The sequence below is a fragment of the Peromyscus maniculatus genome, chromosome 3 (assembly GCF_049852395.1).
Source record: "Peromyscus maniculatus bairdii isolate BWxNUB_F1_BW_parent chromosome 3, HU_Pman_BW_mat_3.1, whole genome shotgun sequence".
Taxonomy (NCBI): domain Eukaryota; kingdom Metazoa; phylum Chordata; class Mammalia; order Rodentia; family Cricetidae; genus Peromyscus; species Peromyscus maniculatus.
Window position 1 is genome coordinate 128,638,883 of NC_134854.1, and position 27,288 is coordinate 128,666,170.

At 38.3% G+C, this 27,288-nt stretch overlaps 1 protein-coding gene across 6 annotated transcripts in view; it reads left to right on the top strand.

Moving 5' to 3' along the window:
- Nucleotides 1–27,288, top strand: part of Cntn4 (contactin 4) — a 1,007,992-nt gene that overhangs the window by 647,649 nt on the left and 333,055 nt on the right. For all 6 annotated transcript variants that reach the window (XM_042273735.2, XM_042273733.2, XM_042273730.2 and 3 more), the window contains 2 exons: nucleotides 1,101–1,227; nucleotides 7,440–7,615. In XM_042273735.2, coding sequence (XP_042129669.1) covers nucleotides 1,101–1,227; nucleotides 7,440–7,615 — 303 coding nt within the window. The remainder of the gene's footprint in view (nucleotides 1–1,100; nucleotides 1,228–7,439; nucleotides 7,616–27,288) is intronic.

The window sequence follows — 27,288 nt, forward strand, 5'->3', positions numbered from 1 at the left end:
CTTCTCAATACTTTAAGATAATCATGCCTAAAGGTGAAATGAACTCTTGTCAGCAGGGTGGTAATCTTTATCATGTCACCATATAGCCAATGGTGTTTCTGTGTCACAATTTGTCAGGTGATGCCAACATAGCCTAATTAAATATTTTTAAAATAAAAAAAATTAATTTCAAATAGGATACATCCTTATGGACAACTGTACTTATTACTATATGGGGAGTCAAAATGCATGTCCTAGTTAGGGTTTCTGTTGCTGTGATGAAACACCATGACCAAAAAGCAAGTAGGGGAGGAAAAAGTTTATTTGGCTTACATTTCCACAGTGCTATTCATTACCAAAAAAAGTCAGGACAGGAACTAAAACAGGACAGGAACCTGGAGGCAGGAGCTGATGCAGAGGCCATGGAGGGGTGCTTCTTACTGGCTTATTTCTCCTGACTTGCTCAACCTACTTTCATATAGAACCCAGGACCAATGAAGCCCAGGGGTGGCACCACCCACCATGGGCTGGACCCTCCACAATTGAGCACTATTTGGGAAAATGCCTAAATGTGGATCTCTTGGATTTATTTCCTCATCTGAAGCCCCTTCCTCTCTGATGACTCTAGCTTGTGTCAAGTTGACACGCAAAGCCAGCCATCATTCTCTTAAGAAACTCATGATTCAGTGAAGGGAAAGAAAACCTTCAATGCCTTGACAGAAAACGAGGCAACTTCTGGAAAATCATCTTTAATAGTACATGGTTATAAAAAAGATAAAGGTCTAAAAACCTGGTAGAAAGGATAGAATTTGATGTGTTTTTGAAAAATGAAAATCCTATGAATTTTCCATGGACATAGGTAATGAGATGAAATTTGACTTGGAGATGCCAGGCAGCTTGTGTCTGAAAGCTGTTAGTGAAAGAAATGATCAACATGTGACAGGAAGGTCCCGTCTTAACTTCATAAATACTGGCAGGAGGTTATGCTTCAGTGGGAAATTTCATCTTGATAGTGAGAATCTTGGACATCACTTTTTTTTTCTCATTGTGGTATTGATCCTGGTTATTACTCCTATTCGAAAGGTGATCTTCAATGTGGACCTTTTCTCTTCTTCTTTCAGATGATTACACCCTGCACGGCCCAGTTTTCGTTCAAGAACCAAGTGATGTAATGTTTCCTTTAGATTCTGAGGAGAAAAAAGTGAAACTCAGCTGTGAAGTTAAAGGGAATCCAAAACCTCACATCAGGTTTGTTGATTTAAGAATGTGTTTCCAGCCTGGCATGCTGTCACACGCCGTGAATCGCAGCATTGGAGATTTAGGGATGTAGCTTTGTGGCAGTGCACTTGCATAGCATGTAGGAGGCCCTAGATTCGATCTTGAATACTTGAGATAACAGAATAAGCCAGCACTAAACAAAGTATTTCTTCCCTTCCTTTCTTCTGATCTGGTATGTAGTTCATTGTCAGAGTGGCTATCCAGTATATATAAAGCCCTGAATTTGACCCCCAGAAACTGCATAACTGAGGCATAGCAGCACACAACCATGAGGCCACAATTTAGGAATCACTACTTAGGAAAAGGAGGCAAAATAAGAAAGTTCAAGAATGTCCACAAATACCTAAGGAGTTTGAGGTCAACCTGGGGTACATGAGGCCCTGTCTCAAAATAAACACACACACACACACACACACACACACACACACACACACACATATATATATATATAATAAATTGGTGCAATAACAATTTTTAAATTAAAAATAATTGCAATAAAAATGAGTGCATAAATAAAATCCTAGTTTTAACATTCTAAACATGAGCTACAAAGCACTCTAATTTGATATTGTTATCTTGTATATATGTCAAGTTTTCACATTATTCCCCATAAATACATATAAATTTATGTGTTAATTAGAAATTCCTTTAAAGCAAAACAGAATACACAAGTTTATAGGCAGACAGACACTGAATTTTGATTCCTACAGACTCTCACTTAAGGAAATTCTAAAAAACATCTTTGAGATGGGATAAAAATTATCCCAAAGGGAAGACCTGAGCTATGAGAAGACAGAATTAAACAAAGTTGTGTGAGAGTAATTCCACATAAAATTGATTGCACTAAACCTAGATAATAAAGAGAATACTTTCTTGTGAAAATCAAAAGAAGAAAAGTTAAAATTCATGACCGTAATGGAAGTACTTTGAAAAGTCTTGCCCTGGACAGTAGATTGCCCATGTGGTTAAAGAAAGAAATAAAACTGAATCCCTGCTTCACATTACACACAAAAATCAATTTCAAGTTAATAAAAGCCCTAAATGGGACATTTTAAAAGAAGAAAGAAAACAGGCATGCATATTTATGACTTGGGGGGAGGGAAAGACTTTTTAGTATGACAGGAGAAGTACAAATCATTTTTTAAAAAGTTTAACTTCATTAATAGTAAATATTCTGTTTGATGGAATAGACTGAGCTGAGCAAAACCATAGGCTACCGGCTGGGGATGTAGTGAGTTTTTCTTGGTAAAGAACTGATATCAAGAATAGGTAAAGAACTGCCCAGAATCAAAGTGTGAAAAGCAAGTAACCAAATAGAAAGGTTAAGTGATATTTGACGAGGTCTAAGGAATGGTACCTTAGCTATTTTTCCATTTGCTGTGGTAAAATCCCCTGACCGAAGCAACATGGCAAGGAAGAGTTTATTGTGGTTCAAGGTTCAAGGGTGTGGCCCACCATGATGGGAAGTCACAGCTTCGGGAGCTTAAAGCAACTACTTAAGAGGCAGCAGAGACAGGGGGCGATGGATGCTTGTGCTCACCCCACTCTGGCTTTGGAACTGTGTCTGCCACAGGGCAATTTCATCTTAGAAGTTGAAGGAAGATCAGAGGGACCTCTTCCTTCTGTTCATTTTCATAAACCTCTAGCCCACATAGGCCAGATTAGAATATTCCGGGGTGATACATTCAGAACCACCCAGGACAAATTATCACTTAAAACATGAGGGAATGAAACTGAAGATTATACAAGGATAAAAGTGTGGTTCCAATCAAAGTGATCCCAGGAGTAAAAACTATGCACTTTATTAAATATAAGTCTTCATTATTTCATGACCCCTTAAAAATACATATAAAAATATGTAACTTATCTATACTCAAATTTAATGGCAATAAAGTTACTGTAAGAGTGAATAAAATACATCTGTATGACCTCTCCAGACTCAGGGAACAGCGTACAGAGAAAACATTAAGGGTTGAGGATGGAAATGAGTACTATAAAGGGCTGTTTTCCCAGCATGGCATGGCTGAGACACCCATGCCATGAAGACACAGTAGCAGTAGCTACCAGCTTACTGAGGAAATTAAAAAAAAAAAAGACTAATTTAGAGGAGGTGGGTGGATGTAGTGAAGGCTCAAAGAAAAGATGTTGTAGGTCTTTGAGAAAGGCCACCTGCTCTGCTACATGGATAAAGAAAGGAAGAACATTCCAGAAAGAAAAGAGCAACTAATTAGAGTGGGCTAGATAATTGAGTGAGCATGCCATGTATCCTCTGACACAGGACATTTTTGAAAGTGAAAGAACACTGTTAATAATTACTCTAGCGCATTACCTATAGACCCTACCATGTCCTGAGCAAGCCAGAATGTATCATCTCTCTGTGTATAATACAGTAAACTCTCAAGGCTCCCTTAATGATTTGAAAACACACTGCAGAGTAAAAACAAATGCAAGAGGCAAAGTTGCTCAGATACGTAAATGGCGAGTTAACGGATCCCACTTTGAGCACACAGCCAAGGGTAAGTTCAGATGTTAGCAATAAATGAAAACAAATTCTGCAGCAGATTTTGGCAAGTTGCTGCATTGTTTTTCCCCAAACTGTGACCTTTAATTAACATTGCCTCTGTAACTTTGTGTTTCCAGATATAGGGGCTTGCCTTGTTATTTAAAACAAGCCATAGAACAGAAACCTATTATGTTTTTAAAGATTGCAGGGAAAAGCTGAGGAGGAGAGCTTTTAATCAAATGCATTAGCCATTCCAGGCAGTGCACTGCTGCTTGCCTTAATCCCTCTAGCAGTTTTCTTGTGACATAGTAGCAGTCTGCACCCAGGAGCTTAAAAACTCCCTGTTGTTGAAGGGAAGCAAGAGGATGAATAGAGAGAGATCAGGTGTTTCTGAACACCTTGCTAGCTGAACTTTCTTAGTCTTGGTGTTGACTTTCAGGGGGTTGAACAAGTAGGAGAATTTCCAAAGTGAGTGCTCTGTGGGGATCTTTCAGCCGCAGGTTTTCCTAAGACATCCTAACTGACCTCTTTTCTTTACATTTATCCCCTCCACTGGGCCTTTTCTTTTCATTGTTTCTGCCCCTCAGTTCTGAAAGGATTGACCCCGACCCAGAAAAATTTAAGAAGTTTTGCCTCATGCCAATTTCTCTTGTATTCAAGTTCCCTAAGGACAGGTGACATTACTTATTTCACCCAGCACCCCTTCCTAGAGGGAAGACGCCTTCAAGCACCTGGTTAGAGTTGGTTTGCTCTGAAGTTTGTATTCAGAGTCTGCAGAGAACCAATTCCAAGTCAGAAAGGACCTGCCCCTCCCCGAGTGTCAGGTTCAAACAGTTAACAGGGAAGGTTTTTCTGCAGTGAATCTGTACACTGACTTCCCAGCAGAGTCTGCAGAAACATGGCTTGTGGAGGTTCAAGGTGGCCGTGTTTGCCTGTATACAACCCTGCTTTCTGAATAGAATTCAGCTGTGCTTCCCCCTCAAGTAATTCTGAAGTCAGCTTACAAGACACCAATTTGCCTTGCCCCCTGGGAAAATCTATTTACTCCAAATGAGCCTTGCCTCTCCATTACCAATGCTTAAAAGATTCCTCAAACGTTGAAACTAAATTGTGAGATTTTCAAGAGTGTTTCACTATGCAATGAGATGAGAAATTCTCAACGCAATCCACATTCAGTGGGAATGAACACTGACTGCATTGCAGTAAAACACCATGTCTGCTTTATAACATGTCTCATAAAGCACTTTATTTTCTAAATAATCCCTTCCCTGTTGCTGTTCATATGTAAAGGCAGGCAATAAAGTAGATGAACGGACTTTGTGCACAGCATTTTTGGTTGAGGTGACAGGTGCAGACAAACCTACAGAGCTGTCATTATTCCCACAGTCAGTCTTCTAGAAAGTCTCACATGGTCCCATTCCCCAAATCCACACTCTGCTTGCAGCTCACATTATATTGCAATTTCCTCTTTGAGTTCTTAGATTTGTCATATTAAATTGCTCTGCTATCATTTGAAGTGAGAGTTATGGCCAAGACGTGATCAGCTGACTAAAAGCAAATGTGTAGGGCAGGCAGTCCGTTCTGGAGATTCATGTGCAGCCAGCATGGCTGGGCTGTAACGCGGCTGTTCTCTTTATTGCTTATTACTTTCTTGTCTGTGTCAGAGCACAGAGAGAATTACTGCAAAGCCTAAAAACACTGTCAGTTTCTAATATCCAGCTTCTTATAAACAAACACATAAAGAGCTAAGTCCTACTTGTGCTTCTAGCCTACTTTCGTGGCCCTCCTGTTTCTAGATTTTTACACTTCAAAGATAGGGATGTGAATAAACTCATGACACTGTGCTTGGTTAGGCAAGCATGGTTCATGAATTGTATATATGCTCAAAGCTCAAATATATACCAAAGAAACACACTTCGAATCCATTAAATTCAACAAGTGTTAATTGAGGACAGTCAAGAGAGGTAAGTCCCAGATGGATGAAAGTGAGAACGTGAAAGTGGAAAGTGAGTTAGGTAAATTGTCTTGTAGAAAAAGCAGTCCTTGCATGAAGAAGTAAGAGGACTTCTGTGAGACAGCTGATGGAACATGATACATTTTGACTAGAAATATGGACAAGAATGTCATTGGAAGATGTGACACATACGCACACTTTTTTTTTCCTTTTTAAGACAGTCTCCCTGTGTAAGCCTGCTAGCCTGAAGCACACTATGTAGACCAGGCTAGCTTCCAGCTCACATGGGTCTGCCTGCCTCTACCTCCCAAGGGCAGAATTTCAAAGTACTGGGCTCTACCAGCAGATGTGTGCTCTGAGACTGACTTTGTTGCTAGACGTTCTGACTCGTCTGTAATCCCAGCATTTGGGAGACTGGGGAAAGAGAATCAAGAGTTTGGGGTTATTTCAATTTCAAGGGAGTTTGAGGCCAGAGTAAGCAGCATCAGACCATGTCTCTGAAAGACACACACACACACACACACACACACACACACACACACACACACACACACACACTATGTGTGTAATATGAAGCTAACAGGCTGACAATTTTATCCTTTAAATTCTTTTGCATTATACATTAATAACCACAATGCCTGGGATATTATAAAGGATTGCACAACGGGTGGGCATGCACATGCACATTTCTATTTAGGTAATGGCTCTTGTTATTTTAAGAAAGCAAAATGAATAATTCTCAATTTCTACTCCTTTTATTGATTTGAATCAATTTCCTTTGTGCTACAATCTTTTCGTATGTTTTCAGCTCCTATGAGAGTCTTGGTAATTCACAAGCTATCAAGAAACAGTCATTGAATTATATTAGTTCAAAAGTTTATATGAATTCCCATGAATTCCTGAAAGGTAATTTGACTCAGATAAGCTCTCATTCTTGGGATGTTAGTGACTCTGAGAACAGAACTGTAGATTTTCATACCAAAGCTTAGCTACTGAAATATGGGTTCCCAGAAAACTAATTTATTGGGCTTGCTGCTACAGTCAGATGCACAGGTGGTCCAAGTAAATGAACAGAAGGACAAGAAAACACTCTTTGCTTTGGTTACTTAATAGCCTGCAGTTCACTGGGGCAGTTGATTGACATTTTGAGTGCCAGTGACTAAAGAGATCATCCAGTTGATCCATGGTCAGGCAGATTTGGTCCCCAAAGCATCTCAGATCAATCGAGTTCCTTTCTTTGCAACTGGGCACTTCAGTCATGTTAAGAACTGAATCAAATCAGCTCGACTGCAATTTCAGCAACTCTTCTGCTGTCACCCTGAAAGTGGCATGTTCTGTCCATTTGATATACCTATGTAAACAGTGATTGCCAACCACAAACAGGACTGTTTACTGAGGAGTCATATTTTGAAGAAAGTTGCAGAAAACTATGTGGAAAATTTTGCCCCTCTAAGTAGTTAATTATTTGTAGCATCCTATGTAGTCATGGGACATGAGCTAAAAGTTTGATTGGCATCATTTATTACAAACATGGCTCTCTTTCTCCATAAGTACTTAAGATGTTACCATTGCTGGGAAGACAGTTTCTAATATTTGTTTTTACCATGCTTCAAAAAAGTTCACAGACAGTATTTCATGGTCTCAATAGTTTTTATCTATTTTAGACAATTCAGAAATATTGATTTATATTACAAGGCTTTATCTACTGGCATTTTTATACTATAGGTGGAAGTTAAATGGAACAGATGTTGACATTGGTATGGATTTCCGCTACAGTGTTGTTGAAGGCAGCTTGTTGATCAATAACCCCAATAAAACCCAAGATGCTGGAACGTACCAGTGCATAGCAACAAACTCGTTTGGAACAATTGTAAGCAGAGAAGCGAAGCTTCGGTTTGCTTGTAAGTAGCAATTACATTCCATCCCAAATGTTTCTTTGAGCTCTTGTAATTGTATGAATACACTTTATGTACAGCACCTTCTGAAAGACCACATGGATTTGAATGTGGTACATGATAGTTTTTTATTCATATTTAGAAAATATTTTATGCGACTAATAAACTATAAACATGAGAAGGAAGTGGTGTATTTCATAAGGCTTGAGATAGTTTAGTTATATGATCATTTGGTTATATGATGCTTTAAACAGACATAAGTTTACACATAAATACATGCAACACTTACAAACATTGAACAGAGCACCTATGAAAAGGCAATTGAACGATCAGCAACCTAGTAGTTAATAAAGAAGTATTTTAACCATAGCCATTCAGAATGGAGGTCTAGTTGGTTGTCAACTCATCAGTAAAGCCTACAATTTGCTGTTTTTTTCCCATACAGTAGAAAAATATTTTAAAGTCCAATAATGAAAAGTAGGTGTAAAATATTATTTAACTTTTATGTTTATATACCAAATTAGAACACAGAAAAAAAATTAACCATATCTTAATATCACCACTTAATGATAATCTTTGCCTGTGTGAAGGAAGGTAGGATTTAGAACTAAAGAGATGAAAATCAAAATCCAGGGACAGAAGTTGTAAGTGCACATTCTATTGCAGACACCTTGAGGATTGCTGTTCAGCTACAGTTTTAAAGGTGTATATATTTGCATATGATTATATATTCCCTTGTATAAAATCTCAACTCATATGGCTGTATGTTAATATCAAAGGTTTCATAATTACTAAGTCTGTTGGTGTTAACACGGTAGAATATTCCCATTAACAAAACCCTCTCTGGGAACAAAATATCAAATATACCTATTATAATATTCAGCACTTAATCTTTTATTGCTTTTTGATGGCATTTTTGATCATCAAGAAATGAAATTTCCTAGAAATTTTGTAGATATCAGATTCTGGAGCTATCTTGTTTGTAAATGTCTCCTGGGATAGTCTTCAATTTTCTTAGGTAAGCAGAATAATAGGAGGGTAATACATCTGATTAAGTGCCCAAGAACCAAGTGCATTTACCTCTTGGTTTAATACACACTAGTATCTGTACTCACTTTTTCGTAATGACAAATGAATCTCATTAGGTTTATTTGACAGAACAATTATAGAATCGTAGGTGTTCGGCATAGGGAAAAATTTCACTATTCAATGAATTGCAGCTCTGTGACTCTGATTTTTCTGGATTTCGTAGCAAATTTTTAACAACAAAAAGGGAGAAGGGCACTATTGCCAGCAAATTCACTTTCTAATAGACATTTAAAAAATATATTTCTACCACCTCTCAAGACTGTAGTTTTATAAAAGTACAGTCCTTTTATTATCAAAAAACATTACGAAGTTAGGATTTTATATTCAAGGATAGTCATTTGAATAGAATAGTTCATCCCAGTGAAGGGCTCCTGGTTGCACTTTTTGATGGGTTTTTCTGAAGACCAACATTTGAAGCACACCTTGCTCTTCCTATGTCACTAGTGACATGAGCATCCGTTAAACCTGTCCATCCCAGAGTTGTTGCTGATAACCATTCATTTCATTTAATGCCTATGGATGTTTTATCTGCATATGTGTCTGTATACTATGTGCATACAGTGCCCACAGAGGCCAGAGAGAGCATTGGCTCTGTTGGAACTGGAGTCACAGGCAGTTATAAACTGTCATGTAGGTGCTAGGAATGTACCCCGGGTCTTCTGGAAGAGCAGTCATTACTCTAACTGCTGAGTCATCTCTCCAGCCCCTTTCCAATTCTTACTATATGAAACTAGTTAGTCGGGAAACTATATCTTGTCCCATAATTTATTTTCTCTTCAAGTCTTTAATGAGCAATTAACTTCTTGACAACACACTCTTGTGTAAATTCATTTATCAAGTTATGGCCCTTTAAATAGGTCTACAATTCTTTACATGTGCTGTGACCTTTGCAGAGGACACTAGAAGCCAATATATCCATGCTATGAACTTCCAGTGCAGCTAATGTAGTGACCGTACTATTCATTTTCAAAAGTGCTAGTCTCTTAGTATAACCTTATTATTAATTTACAGCTTATCCAACTATCTCCTGTTATTGAACTAAATTCAGAATATAGTATTTTCCTTCATTATATATCCCTTCTCAGGAACAGTCCTTTGTTCTACCACATTTGAATTGTTTTAAATATATTTCTTTTCACCTCCATTTCCAACATAATGGTGTCTCCTGAGACATGCATTCTTTCCTTGCAGATGGGAGTAGCTTTCGCCACTCCAAACCTATGTGTTTCCTGATAGGGAAAATGCTGCTGGACAAGTTGATCTCTCTCTCTCTCTCTCTCTCTCTCTCTCTCTCTCTCTCTCTCTCTCTCTCTCTCTCTCCCTCTCTCTCTCCCTCTCTCTCTCTCAGCCTACTAGGACTGAATGTTAGAGTTGAGGTCAGAATGATAGACCCCAGACCCAGGGTACTACCTTCTCGAGGGGTTGCCCCAAGAACCCAGACTCCAGTCCAGTTGATGCAATAACAAGAGGTGTTTATTAATGCAGCTGTACAGTCGGGCAAACAGCTCCAGAGAGGAAGAGTCATGCCTATTGCAATCACATGGGGGCTTTTAAAGGAAAAACCCACAAAAGCCATAAGATTACAATTCCCATACAATTTCGTTTCACAAGATCATGGTCTGATTACAGAGTGGGTACAGTCACGTCCACATGCACATTCTTCCTGAAACCTTAAGGGGGGTATCAGGGTGGGAGTGGAGTTTACACAAAGGTCACAGTGGTCCTTCCTGGAACACTTGCAACTATCCCAGTCACAGTTGAGCACATCTCTTAACAGAAATCATTCTACATTGTTACAGGCAGGGGTGGTTGAATAATGGCTGAATCAGCTTGCCCTTGTAACTAGATTTTTAGTTTCTCATTTCATGGGGCTTGGGGGTGTAAGCCTGAAGGGTTAGGGTCTTTCAAGACCACTGTCTCAAAGCACCTATGTGTGGTATAAGCATTTAGCACAGGTAGTTTTTGTTTAGTATGGTGATTGATGCTTGTACTCTCAGTACTTAGGAAGTCAAGGCAAAAGGATAGCCATGACTTGAAGGCTACCTTTTGCTATACAGTGAATTCAAGGTCATTCTAAGACACAGAATAAAATATTATCTCATAAGAACAAGAAATATGGTTGGGGTGCAACTCAATTGGCAGAGTGCTTGCCAAGCATGTGTGAGGTCCTGGGTGTGATTTAACACCATATAAATTAAATGTATTTTTTATATATCTGAGATAGTCATTGCCCTCCTGACTCAGTACCAGTAGAAAATTTCATGGCTACGTCTCCACCAGTATAACTAGTATCTGTTGACCATGACATCATGTGTACCATAGAGAACTTCACTAAGATGAGGTCAGGTCAAACACTTACATTAGTGTTCTCTGCACATTCTTGTGCAGCCAGCTGCAAATCTAGCTGATTATTCTATAATTGAGCCCCACCTTCTATTTATCCTTAAAGCCATGGGAATTTTCTTATAAAATCAAGGATGTACTGTCTCTTTCCTCAGTCTTCCTCATCTCTGGTCTCTCTTCATCCTGGAGCCTTGCTTCAACTGTTTATCATAAAACAGTGAATAATCTTTTAGAAACGTAAATTAGATCATTCTGCTTCCTTGCTTTATGCCTTCTGCTGTACCTTTAAAAAATACATGACCATGTCTTATTTTAATTTCTCAAAAAATGGGAAACTACCTTTTTGGTACCAGAGCCTTGATACTTTGCCTGATACCCAATACCTCCTTTTCCACTCTTTGTTAGCTGACTTCTTAATCTCTTCCATTCTCAACTCCAGTGTAACAGCCTGTGGTGGTTTGATTAAGAATGGGCTCCATAGGCTAGTATAGTTTAACGTTTGCTTCCCAGTTAGTTGACTGTTTAGGATGGACTAGGAGGTGTGATCTTGTTGGAGGAAGTATATCTTGGGAGGCTTACCTTTGTGGTTTCAAAATCCCATGCCAGATCCAGTTTCTCCCCTCTCTGCTTGCAGAACACACTTCTCAGCTATTGTTACCACTCTGTTCTGATACCATGCCTGTCTACCTGCTGTCATGCTTCCCACCACAATGGAAATGGATTAACCCTCTAAAACTGTAAGCAATCCCACAGTTATGAGTTGCTTTGGTCAGGGTGTCTCTTCACAGCACCAGAATATCAGCTATGACCCAGCCTAAGAGATATTTTCCATAACTCTTTTTCTTGAATAACAAGATATGTATCTTTTACTATCTTCTGTCTACCTTTCTCCAGACCTCTCCTTCAACATTATAGCATTTCTGTTCCTTTTACAAGTTTTGATAAGACTTGGAATGGCTGTATATTTTCCCACTTGTTTTTGATACTTCTGATAGCAGCTCCATTCTGAGGACCTGAGATCACTGCCTCCATCCTGCATTTGTAGTCTCCAGCAGTTTGCTTGCATGAATGCAGACATTTGTTTGCTAACTCCTCCCTTAGTAATGAGTATGTTTCTAAAACTAAGTTGGAAAAGATGCATTTTTACAAATACACACCTTTTATATTCTGACCATTTCAACATGGGAGAAGTTTCATAGAGTTTTTATAGCAATGGAATGAATAAGGTTATGAATCAAGGCAATTTCCAAATACATTAGTGGAAACATCAGAAAGATTGTGACAAAATGATTGAGAAATCTCTTTTATAGGCCTCTGATGTTATCTGATGACATTCTTAGCTTTGGGATTGGTGATAGCTAGTTGTCTATTAAAGTTAATAGATTATACAAGGTTTTTATTTATTGGTTACAGGATGTTAGTTCCTACACAGATGTGAGAAAGGATTGGCTATTTTGGGGGCTAACACTAGTCCTAGATAAGATAATTAGGCTCTGGACCTACAACATTTCAACATTTCCACATCATTATAGTTCTAATCAGTCAATCATTTATAGCAGATACAACCTCTTTTCAGGAATCTCATTCACACTAGTATTTGTAGACAAAATTCTAAACCATCTTATTAAATAAGAAACTCCGAACCAAATACAGAGTTAAAGCCTAAGAGATCAGAGCAAGAACCACGACTTCCTTTAGCTTACCACTCGCTGTCGTCCTTCCCCTGAGAGAGAGATCTTCTTCCTGTGTGTCTTGTGTTTTATTGCTTTCCTGTTTTGCCTTCTCATTGGCTCTAAATCCAACCATATGACTTCCTTGTCACTGCCTGTCTATACAGACCTCCTGGTCTCTATGGTTGGTACCGGAATTAAAGACTTAAGGGTCACCATGCTTGGCTGTGTCCTTGACCACACAGAGACTCTGCCTGCCATGTGATCAGATTAAGAGCATGGGCTACCACCACCTGACTTCTATTCCTTGCTCGCTAATGACCTCTGATCTCCAGGCAAACTTTATTTGTTAACATACAAATAAAATCACATTTCAGCACAATTAAAATATCACCACAAGTATTCAAAAATTATTTTCAGTTGGTTGAAGCAAAAAGTCATTCTTTAATAAAAAAAATGTCAGTAAAGCATAGGTATCCTTTAAATATCTTTGAATTATTTTTTCCTCAAGCATTTGTGTAATCCTTGATGACTAATGTTACTTTTTGATCACACTCTTTGCCCTGTACCATATAAATGAGCCTATGTCCTCATCTTGAAACATATGGATTTTATGGCTAAGGGAACTTTATATATTTCCTAGCTTGTATCCTTATAAAAGTGAAAGTGGAGATTGGAACAGATGAACTATTCATTTTTATTACACAGGTAATAGTTTCCAGAGCCAAGGAAATCCAGCTCTTAGCTCCTAGTTCTGAGCTAGCTTTTTTCTCCTTCAGCCTAACCTGGTTCATAAGATAAGCATCCCTTAATCTTGATGTAATAAATCACATTTTTTCAGATATCATTTACATACTTTGTTTTAGCCATTAAAAAAGTATGTAGAGGTAGATTTATTATGTCTATTTTAAGGCTTATTAAAAATTATCTCATGCAGCTTTTGTTGACAGAACTGGATAATTTCTCATATTGGCACTTAACATCTTTAACTTGTAATAATTGACCTAGACAAATTTTCTAGTTCACTAGAGATGATGCCTCTAAAAATATGTTCTCGTTTTGCTACACAATATCTTTTGAAAATAATTTTTTCTTTAATTAAACAAGTGCAGCATAATGCAGGCTCCTCTTAGTGAGATATGAACCCTTTCTTGAGCATTACTTATCATAGTGTAATTTGGAGAGGATTTTGCACTTTGCTTTTTGATACCTACTATTGTGGGGATTATTATCTGGCCATCAGCAATCATCTCCCTGGCTGCCACTTACCCTACCACATACCTTTCCACCTTTTTAAAAATATAATTTAATTTAATTTTACATATCAGCCACGGATTCCCTTGCTCTCTTGCTCTCCCCCCACCCCTCCTTCCTCCCAGCCCACCCCCCATTCCCATCTCCTCCAGGGCAAAGACTCCCCTGAGGATTGAGTTCAACCTGGTAGATTCAGTCCAGGCAGGTCCAGTCCCCTCCTCCCAGGCTGAGCCAAGTGTCCCTGCATAAGCCCCAGGTTCCAAACAGCCAGCTCATGCACTGAGGACAGGACCCGGTCCCACTGCCTGGATGCCTCCCAAACAGATCAAGCTAATCAACTAGAGGAGGGTTTGTATGAGTGAGAATTGTTGAGACCAAGGTTGAAAAAAATCAGGGACAATTAGCCAAACAAATGGAAACACATGAACTATGAACCAATAGCTGAGGAGCCCCCAGCTGGATCAGGCCCTCTGGATAAGTGAGACATGATTACCTTTCCACCCTTTAATCCTTCTACTTCACCTGGGGCTACAGAATGTGATCGACTAATTTGCCCAGTGCCTGGCACTTAGGAAACTCTCAGTAATATTTTTGAATGAATGAATTAATAAATGAATGAATGAGAAATAAATAAGTGTTGAATCAGCACACATAAGAATGAGTGAGCACTGAGTCCAGGGACTTTCTTCTGTTCCTTTGGAGTGCTGTGTTGGTGTGTGCAAGCCTTACTGCTTTAAGGCTGAGCAGGAGGTGATTGGTATCTTAATTCCAGATGTGGAACTGTGCTGGGTTGGAAAACCTAACCTGCACCAAAAAGGCAAACTTGTGTGAGATATAGCAAATGTGCCCTCATATGGGAGTCAAACTGAGACTGGGCCTGGCTTCAGGGGAGTGTTCAGGAGTGTCTCAAACCCTCATCCATCCCATCCTCTCTGTCATTGAGAAGAAAGTCGAGTTGAATGTTATCATTCTACCACAAGCAAGCAAATCAGTAGACAAAGTTGAGAACATTTATTTTCAAAGCATTATTTCCACAGCATGATATACACATTTCCAGAGGCTGTGTCTGTGTAGAAGAGGATGCTCAGCCTCATCCCCGAGCATCCATGCTTCTCTACTTAGGCAACCCAGACTAGATCTACTGGAGAGTCAAAATGCTGTCATCAGCAATGAAAGTTTTCTCTGACATATAGACATGGATCACAGGAGACGAGGGATGTAGCTCTGTATTAGAGTGCTTTCCAAGCACAGGCAAGACTCTGGGTTACATGCCAACACTGCCAAATAGCAAACAAACAAATTCAAATGTACATTTCTACACTTGCAAAATCATCATTAAGGAGAAAATTGAGCCAGGCTTGTTGGTACATGCCTATAATCCTAGCACTCAGGAGGCCCAGGCAAATGGTTTGTGAGTTGGAGGCCTGCCTGGACTGTATAGTGTGTTCCATGTCATCCAGGACCACACAGAGAAATTCTGTTTCACAAAAAAATAAATAAATAAAATGATAAACAAAAAAAAAAAATGGGGGAGATGTAAGCTTGAGATGTGGAGGTTCTGTTTTGTTTATAATTGGAATGGAATTTGCTCCATTTCATTTTTTTCTCCAATCACAGCTGTAGATCTCTGGCCTTCAGCAGCTCTTTGGGGTGGAAACACTCCGCTCTTAGAGATGAAAAATCCTCTAAGAAGTCCTAGCCTCAGAAAGTTATGCAATGATTCTCTTACTTCTTTCCCATATTTCCCTCCCTGTCCTTTCTTTTTGAAATGAAAATAGCAACTGACATTTGAAATGCTTAGGCATAGTCAGGTAAGAATGCAATAAATGGAGGCAATTCTTTGGAATCAGTCTCAGCTCCTTCTTGGATGCCTGTGACCTCAGACAAGGTGTTTCTCCCTACTTCAGATTCTTTACCCATAAGATGGAGGTTAGTTACTCTACTCCTTTGGCTATAAGGATTAAGTAAACTAATACTTGTAAACTCCTAACTAATGTTTTCATGTGGCTAAGGCATATTAAGCATTGTTATTTGTTTATTATTCTATATTGGATATTATACTAGACATTTTGGAAGCATTATCTCACTTAATTCTCAACATAACCCAAGGATTTGTAGACTTTATGTTCATCTTATAGCTGAAGGACTTGAAAATTAGTGAATTGAAATCATTCAGGATACAGGGGTAGAAATAGATACCAGCATAGGACCCTGGTCACCTGATGCCCGAGCAGTTGACAGTAACCCAGTGCCACTTTCAACATTTTCCTAAAACATTTTGTGCTGAACACATTGATTTGGTTGCTTAATAAGATGATTCCTTGATAGATACAAACAGATTTTTCATTGCATTTATAACCTTTGCTATATTAATCCATAATTTTTGTTTAACATTTCCATTATAAATGTTCTTGATACCACTATGCTGTTGATTTGCTCTTAACATGAAAATTCATATTTTGTATACCATAATTATGCATATATTTGTGACTCAAATTTTCATATAATTGGTTTCAGGTTCTATAATGAGAATAATTAATAACAATATTTCTGCTTGAGAAGTTAAGAGACAAATTTCCAATTTATTTCAAGTAGGCTGTAAAACACTCTAAATATTGATATTTTATGACAAACACTGGTGGGTGGGTAAACTGTGATCCCCACACAGAACATGACACATCACAAGTTTCTTATTCCTATATCATTCCTCCCGCACAGATGACAAAGATGTACTTTAAATGTCGATTATGATGAAGATCTTTCAAGAGAATAACCTAATAGCTACAGATATTAGCTCATCAAACTGATAGCTTTATAAATATTGTTTGGGGCTTTCTTCTAGTGTGTTCAGCTGTTTTATAACAGTTCAGATCTGCAAAACAAAAAACCTAAGCTATTCATCATCTCAAGTTGTTGATGACTATAATTCATACATAAGTAGCTGCAAATTGTTCCTGGTACAATTAACTTCTTTACCAAAATCCGGTTACCTATCTGAAAGATAGGAAGACTAGCACTGTCTTAGCAAGTGTCCGTAGTGCTAGTATTCTAGTGGAAGCAATAGGTGGTATGTAGACTTATATTTCTCTCTGTTGACATCAAGCTTGAGGTAGTAGATGATAGATAAGGGCCAGGGATGACCCTGAGCTTATACAATGGAAAGAGGACAGAAGCAGAAACATGAAAATAAAGGAAGAAGGGAAAATAGAAGTGATAAATGGAATAGAGTACAAAAGCCACTCCATTTTGGCTTCAACACTATATGGCATATGTGTCTATCAGGGTGGAGTAACTAAGGCTGGGAGTGTAACTCAGTGGCAGAGCTTTTTCCTACTATATGTTCTATCCCCAGCATCACAAAGAAAAATATAAAAACTTCTCTGAGGGTAATTTCAGTAACCTTTGTCACTTGTGCCAGTCATCATGATTTCGTGCAGTAAAACTGTCATATGGAGACACAGCAGCTGGTGGAAAAGTTCTTCCCTGTGTCTGCTATAGTCAGTCTTGCCTGAGTTCCTAACTGTGGCACATCATCTACTGTAAGGCTGAAGGTGGCTTGGGTGCTAAAAATAGAAAGTATTACATGGAAAATGATGAGGATTTTGTCAACCTTGTTTTTTGGTCCCTAATCACTTCTTGTATTTGCTGTAATTTTCAAATGTTTATTGTTTGAAATATTGAAAGAATTAGCTTTTCATTCACAGCTAAACTGTAGAATGGGCAGTCAATCAGAACAAGAGACATGAATTTGATAGATGGCCAGCTTTGTGACTGGCTTGACTGGTTTTTAATTAGTAAAGCTGCTGAAATAGGCAAACTTTTGTTTCCGGGCAACAAATGTTGATAGATGGCTGTTTGGATAAATAATTTGTGAATATTTAGGTCAATTAAAACTTAATCAAGGAACATTTGGGTGTCAAAACTGAAAACATTTACCATGCAAATCAGGTCTTCAATGTAAGAATTTCTTTTTTTCTTTTTATTTGACTGCTTGGAAAAATTCAATCCAAATCTTGCTGAGTTTCTAGGAAAATGTTCTCATAAAAGCAAATAGTTTGTGCCACCAAGTGCAGTAGTGGAGACATTGATGGTGACAACTGATGTTGGTTGCAAATTCAGTAATGTGAACCTTACGATTTTAATGTACAAACAGGTGCTAGTCAATTGTAATTAGGTTTATCCCCTTTCAGACTTCTCAGAGTTGCATTTGGAGTCTGTAAGACAGAAAATAGTAGTTTGTGGCTAAAAAAAAAAAGCTGTGAGATATTGATTTTTAAAATATCAGAGATTTTTCTAAGAATATAACATCTATGAAAATATATATTTGAAAGGTATATAAAAATAAGTATATGTAAAGTTCCAATGAGAATTCATAACAGTTTGCCCAGACATGTCTTTTGAAAACTTAGTGAAATTAAGGTCAATTCATTCTTCCTCCCCCCTGGGGGGGGATGAAACATGAAAGGGAACATGAGAAGGTAACTGATCATATGAAACACCAAAGAATAAGGAGTGTCTATTTGGAGAAGGACTAGCAAGAGAGAGGAGAAATGGAAGAGAGTGAAGAATAAGATCAAGTATAATAATAAATATACATGGAATGTCACAGTGAAATTTTACTAAAAAATAATTTAAAAATCAATTGTTAGAAGAAATTAATTTACCAAAATGTATATTTTTAATATTATGAACTAAGAATTTAGTCAATATAATGAAAAGAGTAATTTTAATTAAGTAATGATAATTATTTTTTAAATTTCAGTTTTAAGCACTGTAGTTTTGTACCCAGGGAAAAGAGATACAGAGCAGTCACTCTAACTAGACTGCTCTTCTTCCATCATATTCCAGCATACATGCATACAGATAGTCACTTAAGCTTAATCCTCAATCTAATTAACTATCTTTAATATGGTGCATGGTAACTTCTGCTTTTGAGATATTTACTTTCTCTCCAAAATTCATATATTAAAATTGTAACTCCCCAAAATAGAGTTAGTTGCCTCATAAAATCATTACTGGGAACATTTTTTCTCCTGTACCTTGAAAAGAGAATGGGCCACAAATCAAGATGTAGGCTCTCACCAGTTGTCCAATCGCCTCACACTTTGATCTTGAATGTCGTAGCATGCTAATTTGTGAGAACTAAATTTCTATTGTTTTTAAGCTATCTATCCACTCTATAGTATTGTACTACAGTGACAATTACAGACTAGTGGAACAAATCCCAAAAGATATGTGTGTTTGCAAATTGTGAATATGATCCCATCTTTTTAAGTCTTTTCCATCATAATTAAAGATCTAAAGATGAGATCACTCAGGACTACCCAGGTGGATTATAAATCCGTATAAGAGAAGATGTACAAAGAGGAGACATTGCGCCCACGGATACTGGGAGTGGTGCAGTCTGGGGAGGCAGTGGTCATGTACAGCCGTCAGAAGCCAGGTGAAGCAAAGAAGTGTCCCCTGGGCCTTTGGCATGAGCACAGCTTTGCTGGCACACTCCTTTTGGAGTAAAAGCTTCTAATGTTTTGCAAAGGAAAAAAAAGGCTCTCTGAAGATACCACATTTGCTAACTTTTGGGGGGTGATCTCAGAAAATCAACAGGCCAATATATACACAGGTCATTTCCTCTTCTTTGCTGATACTGATGAAGAAATGACAAGGCAGTGTGGGCGATGAAAACAGTGTGGAACTTTCCTTACTTAGTTGTATTAGTGTGAGAGCAATGGCCTCAGTGAAACAGGGATTTATCTGTGGACGTTTTGTATAACACTGCATTTACTGTGGAGAGCATAACAGGGTTTTGAACTTTTTGTAATAGTATAATTTGACCAAATAATGATAATGGTCATTGAAGAAATTCAAAAAGTAACCTTTCTGTTTCCCCAGCACGTTTCATTCTCCCGCTTGGACCAGGATTGGCCCTTTCTTCAGAGGGCAATAATTTGAAGTGATTCAGAGGAGGTTGTTAGCCCTAGGTTGCTCTCTCTGGATTTCTTGCTTTTTCTAGGTCATTCTCCCTGAATTTGACCCCTTTGTCTGGCATTCTAAAGCCCCAGAAACTGGCTATTATCACATTTAGAGTGTGTGACCTACCTGCAGCTGTAACAGTTCTACTGTGGTCTCCCAGGCATTGTTATCACTCATGCTGTGACATTTCGAGCCCCAGAAAGCCCCTGTGCTAGCAAGGGTTAGCTACTGCCATCTTCCCCATCAGCACCTTGTCCTGAGTGAGCTGTAATGTGAGAGAGCCATTTACCTCAGAGCTGACAAGTATTTTATGCACCACAGCAACTAGATTTTATATCTCAGCTACAATACACAGTCCATTTAGAGAGTAAAGCACAGTTTAGGGTTCAGAGGTTAAATCTCAGATTCAAAGCATCGTGAAGAGATGGATATGTGTTTTCCATGAACTCAATTATTCTATCAGAATTTTCCAGTGATCTGATTCTGTCTTAGTGCCTAAGTCTTTAATGGATGATACTATAGGCCAGCAATTTGTCCTGAAAATGTGTATTTAGGGTATACACTAATAATGACCAGAGTGTTAATTTGCTTTAACAGTTGCATTGTTTCCTAGCATTAGCATTTTAGATCTGTTCATTTTCTCGTAGCATCTACTTTAAGTGGAAGGAAGGTATTCTTGTGGAAAGAGTAACCCGTTAGCTTGGCCTTATAAAATTTAAATTTACTGTACTACACATACCTTCATCTAAAAGTCCTGGAAGTAGAATGTATGATGATGCATAGGCATCACCAAACAGATATTTGATGTCACTGACTGCTTTTTTTTAGTTTCTGCAAGCATCCTTAGAGTGACAGAAAGCAGCTGGGCATGGTGACACATGCCTTTAATCCCAGCACTCAGGAGGCAGAGATTATTAGACCTCAGTGAGTTCTAGGCTAGCTAGGGATACTTAATGGAGTGGAGAAAAGATAAAGAAAAGAAGATTTACACAAAGATATGACTGGGAGCAATCAATATTTGAGGAATAATGAATGAAAGTAAGAGAGATAGGAATTGCCTTTAACATGCATCCATATTGTCTTGAATGAAGAAATGCTCTCTTTACATTTCTAAAATTGGGAGTTATCCCCTAATAAGTCATCAATACAGTATTTTTCTTTCATACTATAAAATTCCCTAATTTGAGGTACAGTAGTCAATGATTTCTTTCTTTGTTCACTAAGTTGTTAAGGAGCCATCTCTGTCCAACTTTGAAATGTTTGCATCAGTCTTAGAAGCAATCTCACAGCTGTTAACACTCTTTCTCTTACCTCCACACACATCAATGGCTTTTCTTATTCTGAACATTGCATAGAAGCAGAACCATTTAGATTTTTCATCTAACACATCTGAATACCACTGTATTGTCTTATCTTTCTTGTCCTCAACTGTTCTCTCATTTATTAAGTGGACTGCAGATGAACAGTATAGGTTAGTAGATGGTCCCACCTGTCTGTGTGCAGAATCAGTCTGAGCCTACTGTCATTTAAATAGGGAGTATTCCCCAAAAGCCTCTTGCTAAAGGCTTGGTCCTCAATTAATGGATCCCATCTTTGCATCAAGAGGGGCTTTTACTAATAGCAGATTATTCCACTGACAGATTCACAGTTTCATGCCATTATTGCAAAAACAAACAAAAAAAAGTGGAACTGTGAAAATGTTGAACCTAGTTGGAAGAATTTAGTCACTGGAGGCTGAACTTCCAATGGTATACCTCATTCCTTATTCCTTTCTGTTTGTCTCAGCTCACTTCTCCCTGGCCAGCATGAGGCAAATGGCCTCTACCTCACCATCCTACCTTCCTGATTCTCTCCTTCACCTGAAGCCCAAAGACATGGATCTAGATACTGTTGTATTGAAACTTTTGAAACTGTGAGCCAACATAAACCTTTTCATGTTTTTAAATTGCTTCTCCTGGGTGTTTGGCACAGTAACAGAGAACAAATTATACCAGGTCCATGGGTTTGTATTTGATTTGGTGTTAAACACATTTCCTGATAGTTGGAAGTTATTCACAGGTTTTGAGTGCTCTTTGCAGCCTCTCTCCCTAGAATTGGCTTCTTTTAGGAACCTCTGGGCCCTACATAAAATTCAATATTATAATCACAATTGGTTATTTTTGTAAGTTTACTTTTTGGGTGTTGGCAAGATGGCTAATCATAGGTTTATTCACAGGCCTAATGACATGAATTTGATCTCCAGATTATACAACATGGTAGGAGAGAACCAGCTCCCTGGTGCTAACCTCCAATGTCACAAGCACACCACAATGCATGTACTAGCACACTCAAACACACATGTACAAACCTACATGCATAATATACTAAATAAATAAATAAGTAAACTTTTGTTTCTTTGGTAAATTGGTGCTGGATCTTGCACACAGGACCTCACACATGCTAAACAGATACAGGACCACACACATCTCTGGAACCTGAGATTTTATGTGCATAATTACTACTTATTAACTATCAATACTGTCCAGAATTTGGCCTTCTTTTATATCTTTGAAAAGTTAAGTACCTTTGGGAAATAACAGGCATTTTTAAACTATCCAGGCAAATGCATTGTACATTGCAATGTCCACACTCAATGTAGGGGTTTACCTTACTTGTCTCCTTTCCTTCACATATATTAGTGAATACCAGTTACGTAGAAAGCATTATGTTGCCTATGAGCAGTACATCAGTGTATTGTAAGTACATGAAGTTTACATCTAGCTCAGAAGGGGGAGATTGAGCAAGCAATCTCTAGTGTATGGAATGTTAGGGAGATTCAGAGTTCAGCTTTCCAGGGCACAACACAGAATGAGGTAGTGTTTGTGTAGCAGATAACTTTGACAGATGTTGAAGGAGTGTTGATAGAAAGTGAAGTAGAAAGAGCAAAGCACGTCAAGAGAGGACCAGAACACTGACTGCATATAACATTCACATTCCACAGTTTTCTGAGTGTGTACAGTGTAGAAATGTTAAAAAAAAAAATCAAACCTCCTTCCTTATCGTTCATAGTTTATTTTCAAGTGAGGGAGAAAAATGTTAACTGAGTAATCATACAAGAAATAATCTCCAGTTGCAAATAATGCTGAGAAAATAGCCATGAATTGAAGACATTTGTGATAAAGGCATCAAACATTGAAAGAGATTACTAAGGAAAACCTCTCTGAAGGAATGACTGTAATTATGATCTGAAGGAGAAGCGGAAAAATGTTTTCTAGATCAAATACATAGCATATGCAAAGGTACTGTGGTGGCATGGTGAATTTAAGGATTCAGAACAGATCTGCCCTGGGGGCTAGAGGGACATTAGACTAGGCAAAGGCAGCAGAATGCCAGCTAGTGGTGATGCGTAAAGGAAGGAGTGAGAATTTGTTCATCTTCCTACAAGATTTCCCAGGCTCCTTAACTGTCCTTAAGCATGTCACTTGGCCACTTCTGTAAAATGTGCTGGTTTTGAAATCCATTTGGCACTGCATAAAACAGAAGCTTTCTATGAGTCCATTCACCTCAAGAAGCTGACCTATCTCACATGCTGTGCACACACTGGGAATTAAAGTACACGGTCTCCTCTAACAGTTGCCTTGATTCCAGCTCTATGTACTCTCTCTCTTTTTTTTTTTCACCTTTTACAATGGAGGGAACTGAGGCATGGGAATAACCAAAGTTCACACAGACAGGAAGCTGAAGGGACTGTTGACTTCTGTGTTTGTGCTTCTGCCACTGTGCTTTCCCTGCTCGTAGCCACTTCTACTACACACCTCCTGCAGAGGGAACTCAAACCTAGAGGATCTGGAGTTGGAAAATAATAAAATAGCCAAATTCAATTTCCCAGCACATCTGCAGGTGGACAGGGAAGCCTCTGTTTTTGTTTCCTTACCAGTAAGGGGCAGTGCTGAGGGCAGAGAGGTTGAAGATTTAACATCACTATTCTTCCTGTCATGGCTCAGTTTCTGTTTAGGGATGGGAATGTAAGATTGAAGAGACTCATAGAGACTCATACAGGAAAAGGCACTTACTAGACCCATGCTGCTGGGTAGGGTTCAAAGTCCTTTTGAGGCTGGAGAGCCGTTTCTCCTGGCACCCATTCATAAAGTCTCAAATGGCCTGTCAAGTATTTGATGTTCAGGGGCAAAGGGAGTCTTTGTGTTTTCCTAAAGTTAGACTTTTAGTCAGATAATGTTCTAGTAGCTTCTGTTGAATTTTTAAATTTTAATAATTTTTAATTATTAATCATCAATTAAGTGCAGTTAGCTATAGTTTGCTATTATCCTATGAGGTAAAGTTTTTGGACTTTGAGTAGCAGCATGTAGATTTCTCTTGCTGTCTCCTGGCCTTGGCTTAAGAAACAGGGCCCTTCAGAGAGCATTCTGCAGCTTACTAAGTCCAATTCCACCAAAAAAAAACCCAAGTCCGTTTATTTGTTATACATTTTTTATTAAAATATAATTACATCACATTCTCCCTTATTTTTATTTCCTCTAGCCCCTCCAAAATTCTCTCTCCAGCTTCTTCCATGTCCTGCTCTAAAATTGATAGCCTCTTTTTCTTTGATTATTATTGTTATACATATACATACATATGTACATATATATGCATGTGTGTATAAGCATGCATATATATATATATATATATATATATATATATATAAATGTAACCTGCTGTTTCCATTGTTGTTGTTTGTGTGTATACGGCTTCAGCATTGACCACTTTGTATTGAATAACCAATTAGAGAGTTCATCCCTAAGAGAAGCTAATTCTCCATCTCTCTGAAGTCATTACTTGACTATAGTTCTTTGACTAGGGGTTTCCTGTGAGATTTCCATCCTTCTACATTAGCATATCCATTAATATTTCCACTGTCCTGGTCTTGTTTATGTAGTCATTTATAGGAAAGACTGTTTCACAGTGGACTTTCAATTCTGGTTCTTATACTCTTTCCATCCCCTTTTCCATGGTATTACCAGAACCATAGACACAAGAACTGTAATGTAGCAGTATCCACTTGGGCTGGCCTGCCCATGATCTATTATTCTCTGGACTGTTGTGTCAAGTTGTGGTTTTCTGTGATGATCTCCATTCACTGCAAAGCCAAGGTTTTCTTCAATAGCTCCCTTTATCTGCAAAGAGCCATGAAGAAGTATTTATTAATTTATGTGGACCAAAACAGGTATTAGTGACTGTATCTTCAGTGACAACATTGTACCTATGCCTATAGATGCCAGCCATACTGAGTGATAGGAAGGGCAAATCACAGACTTTAACAAGAGGGAACATTTGTGATTTTAGAGATTTGGGCAGTGAAAGTAATAACCTGCCAGAATTTCATTGCCTGTTCATAGCATTCCCAAAACTTTTTAATTTTCTTGAGAAAGCATCCCTCAGCACCACTTCTAAACCAATTATAGTTAAAGTCATAACAGAGTTTGTTTTGGACTTTTGGTTCCGAGTTTGACTGTCACCTACTCTTACCTCCCTGATTAAAGTAGCTTTCCCTGGTGACTGTCTTTCTCCATGAGGTTCCAATCACATCTGCCTTGATTACAATCTATAATTTTATCTGCTGGTCAGCCTTCTGCTTGTCAAGTCCACTATAGGTGTCTACAGAGTTCTAGAGTTTTCCACACATTTGTTAGTTAAGTGGGCGAGTCACTTTGCACGGAAGCCAGAGTCACAGAGGGGAGCTAGAACAACTTAAAAGTTCTCCCACCTTGAAATAAAGATGCATGATGAACTCTGAGTCACAGATGTTTTCATTTCAAAAGAGTTATTGATATGGGATAACAGGGAAGGAGAGTATTCGGGGCTGTAATGCCTTCACTATGATTGATAGTTTGATCAAAGGGATATAGACAGACCCCACAGGCAAGTGTCCTTTATCCATACTGACTACTATCAAGTAATTGATTAATATAATAGATCCATTGTGTATTTGAAAAGGAAAACTTATGATGTTGTTCTCTTAATGTCTTACTATTTTTCATTTCATTGTCCCATTAATATGCAGTAGAAATAATAATGAGTGCCCAAAAGACTTCAGTGGCCCATTGGAGGGGTGTCTCTGTCCTTGAGAGGAGCATACCGAAATCCCAGGAATGGATTCTGATGCCTTTTCTGTCTCTTGTTCGCTTGTTGGCTTGAGTCTGGCAGTGACAAGTAGTCTGAAGTGAAGTGGGAGTTCATTGCTGACTGCAACTCCGGTTTTCTTGTCCTGAGAGCCCAGCAGCTAATTCATTGCACTATAGACAGCATTTGCTCAAAAAAAAAAAAAAAAAGGTTCTTATGCTAAGTAGGTTTTTTTTTTCTCCATACGTATTTTTCAAGCGGTTAGAAGAAATTAAAATATTCTCACATAGCAGTGGGTATGTATCAGTTGCTGTTTTCCAACCAAAAGGCAACGCTAGAAAACATTTGCATTTTGAATTAAAGGTTTCAAATGACTGAAATGTAGATAAACAGTCAAAGAGAGACACTTAGAGATGTGCAAATGCATTACATCACCAGAGCCTTTGAATTCATTATTTTGAGTGTCATTGCCATTTCCTGATGGAAATTAAGCATCACAAATGTAACCTTCATCTGACCAGGTGGTCTGGATGCCTCTAAAATGAATGGGAAATCCGGGAATATAAATTATAATCGTATCATAAACATCTTCCTCTTAACCTTGGCAGTCATGTAAAATAGTGCATTTTAAGCTTATTTTGAAGGTTAAGCAGGAAATCTTGTCTTGAATAATTAATGCATCAACAAAAACCCATATTGTTACTGTTAGCAGGTAAGTGATTTGGTTAATTGGCTCAATTGAAAATTTGTTAGATATAAATTGTCTTTTGGCTGAAATTATGTTTGTAGATAAATGGAAATTGGTGAGGTGTTTACCATCTTGTTCAGCCAGCTGTAGAGAGCCCTTGAAATAAATGTGGAGGATCATAGGAGCTGATCCTCCAAAGGCCTCCAAATATCCCAGTGATCTTCCCTAACTGCTTTGCAATGGCACCAGGGATTCTAAAGCTAAGGCATCTGGCACCCTTTCTATAGGATGCACATTGGTCCTTTATGTCTACTGTTTCAGTTTCTCTTCAATGGTCCATGGCTTGAAAGCAGAACTAATAGCTAAATTGCCTTCACTATTTTGCTGTTTAGAAAATGCTTCAGAATCTATTTCATCATTTAGTCATTACAAAGACTACCTTCATCACCATTTCCTGTATTTTACAGATAAAGAGTGTGCATCTCAGAGACAGGAAGGGATTTCTCCAAGCCCATGATAAACAAGGCCAAAGCTAGGACTCAAAAGCTCAAATATAGGCTTCAAGT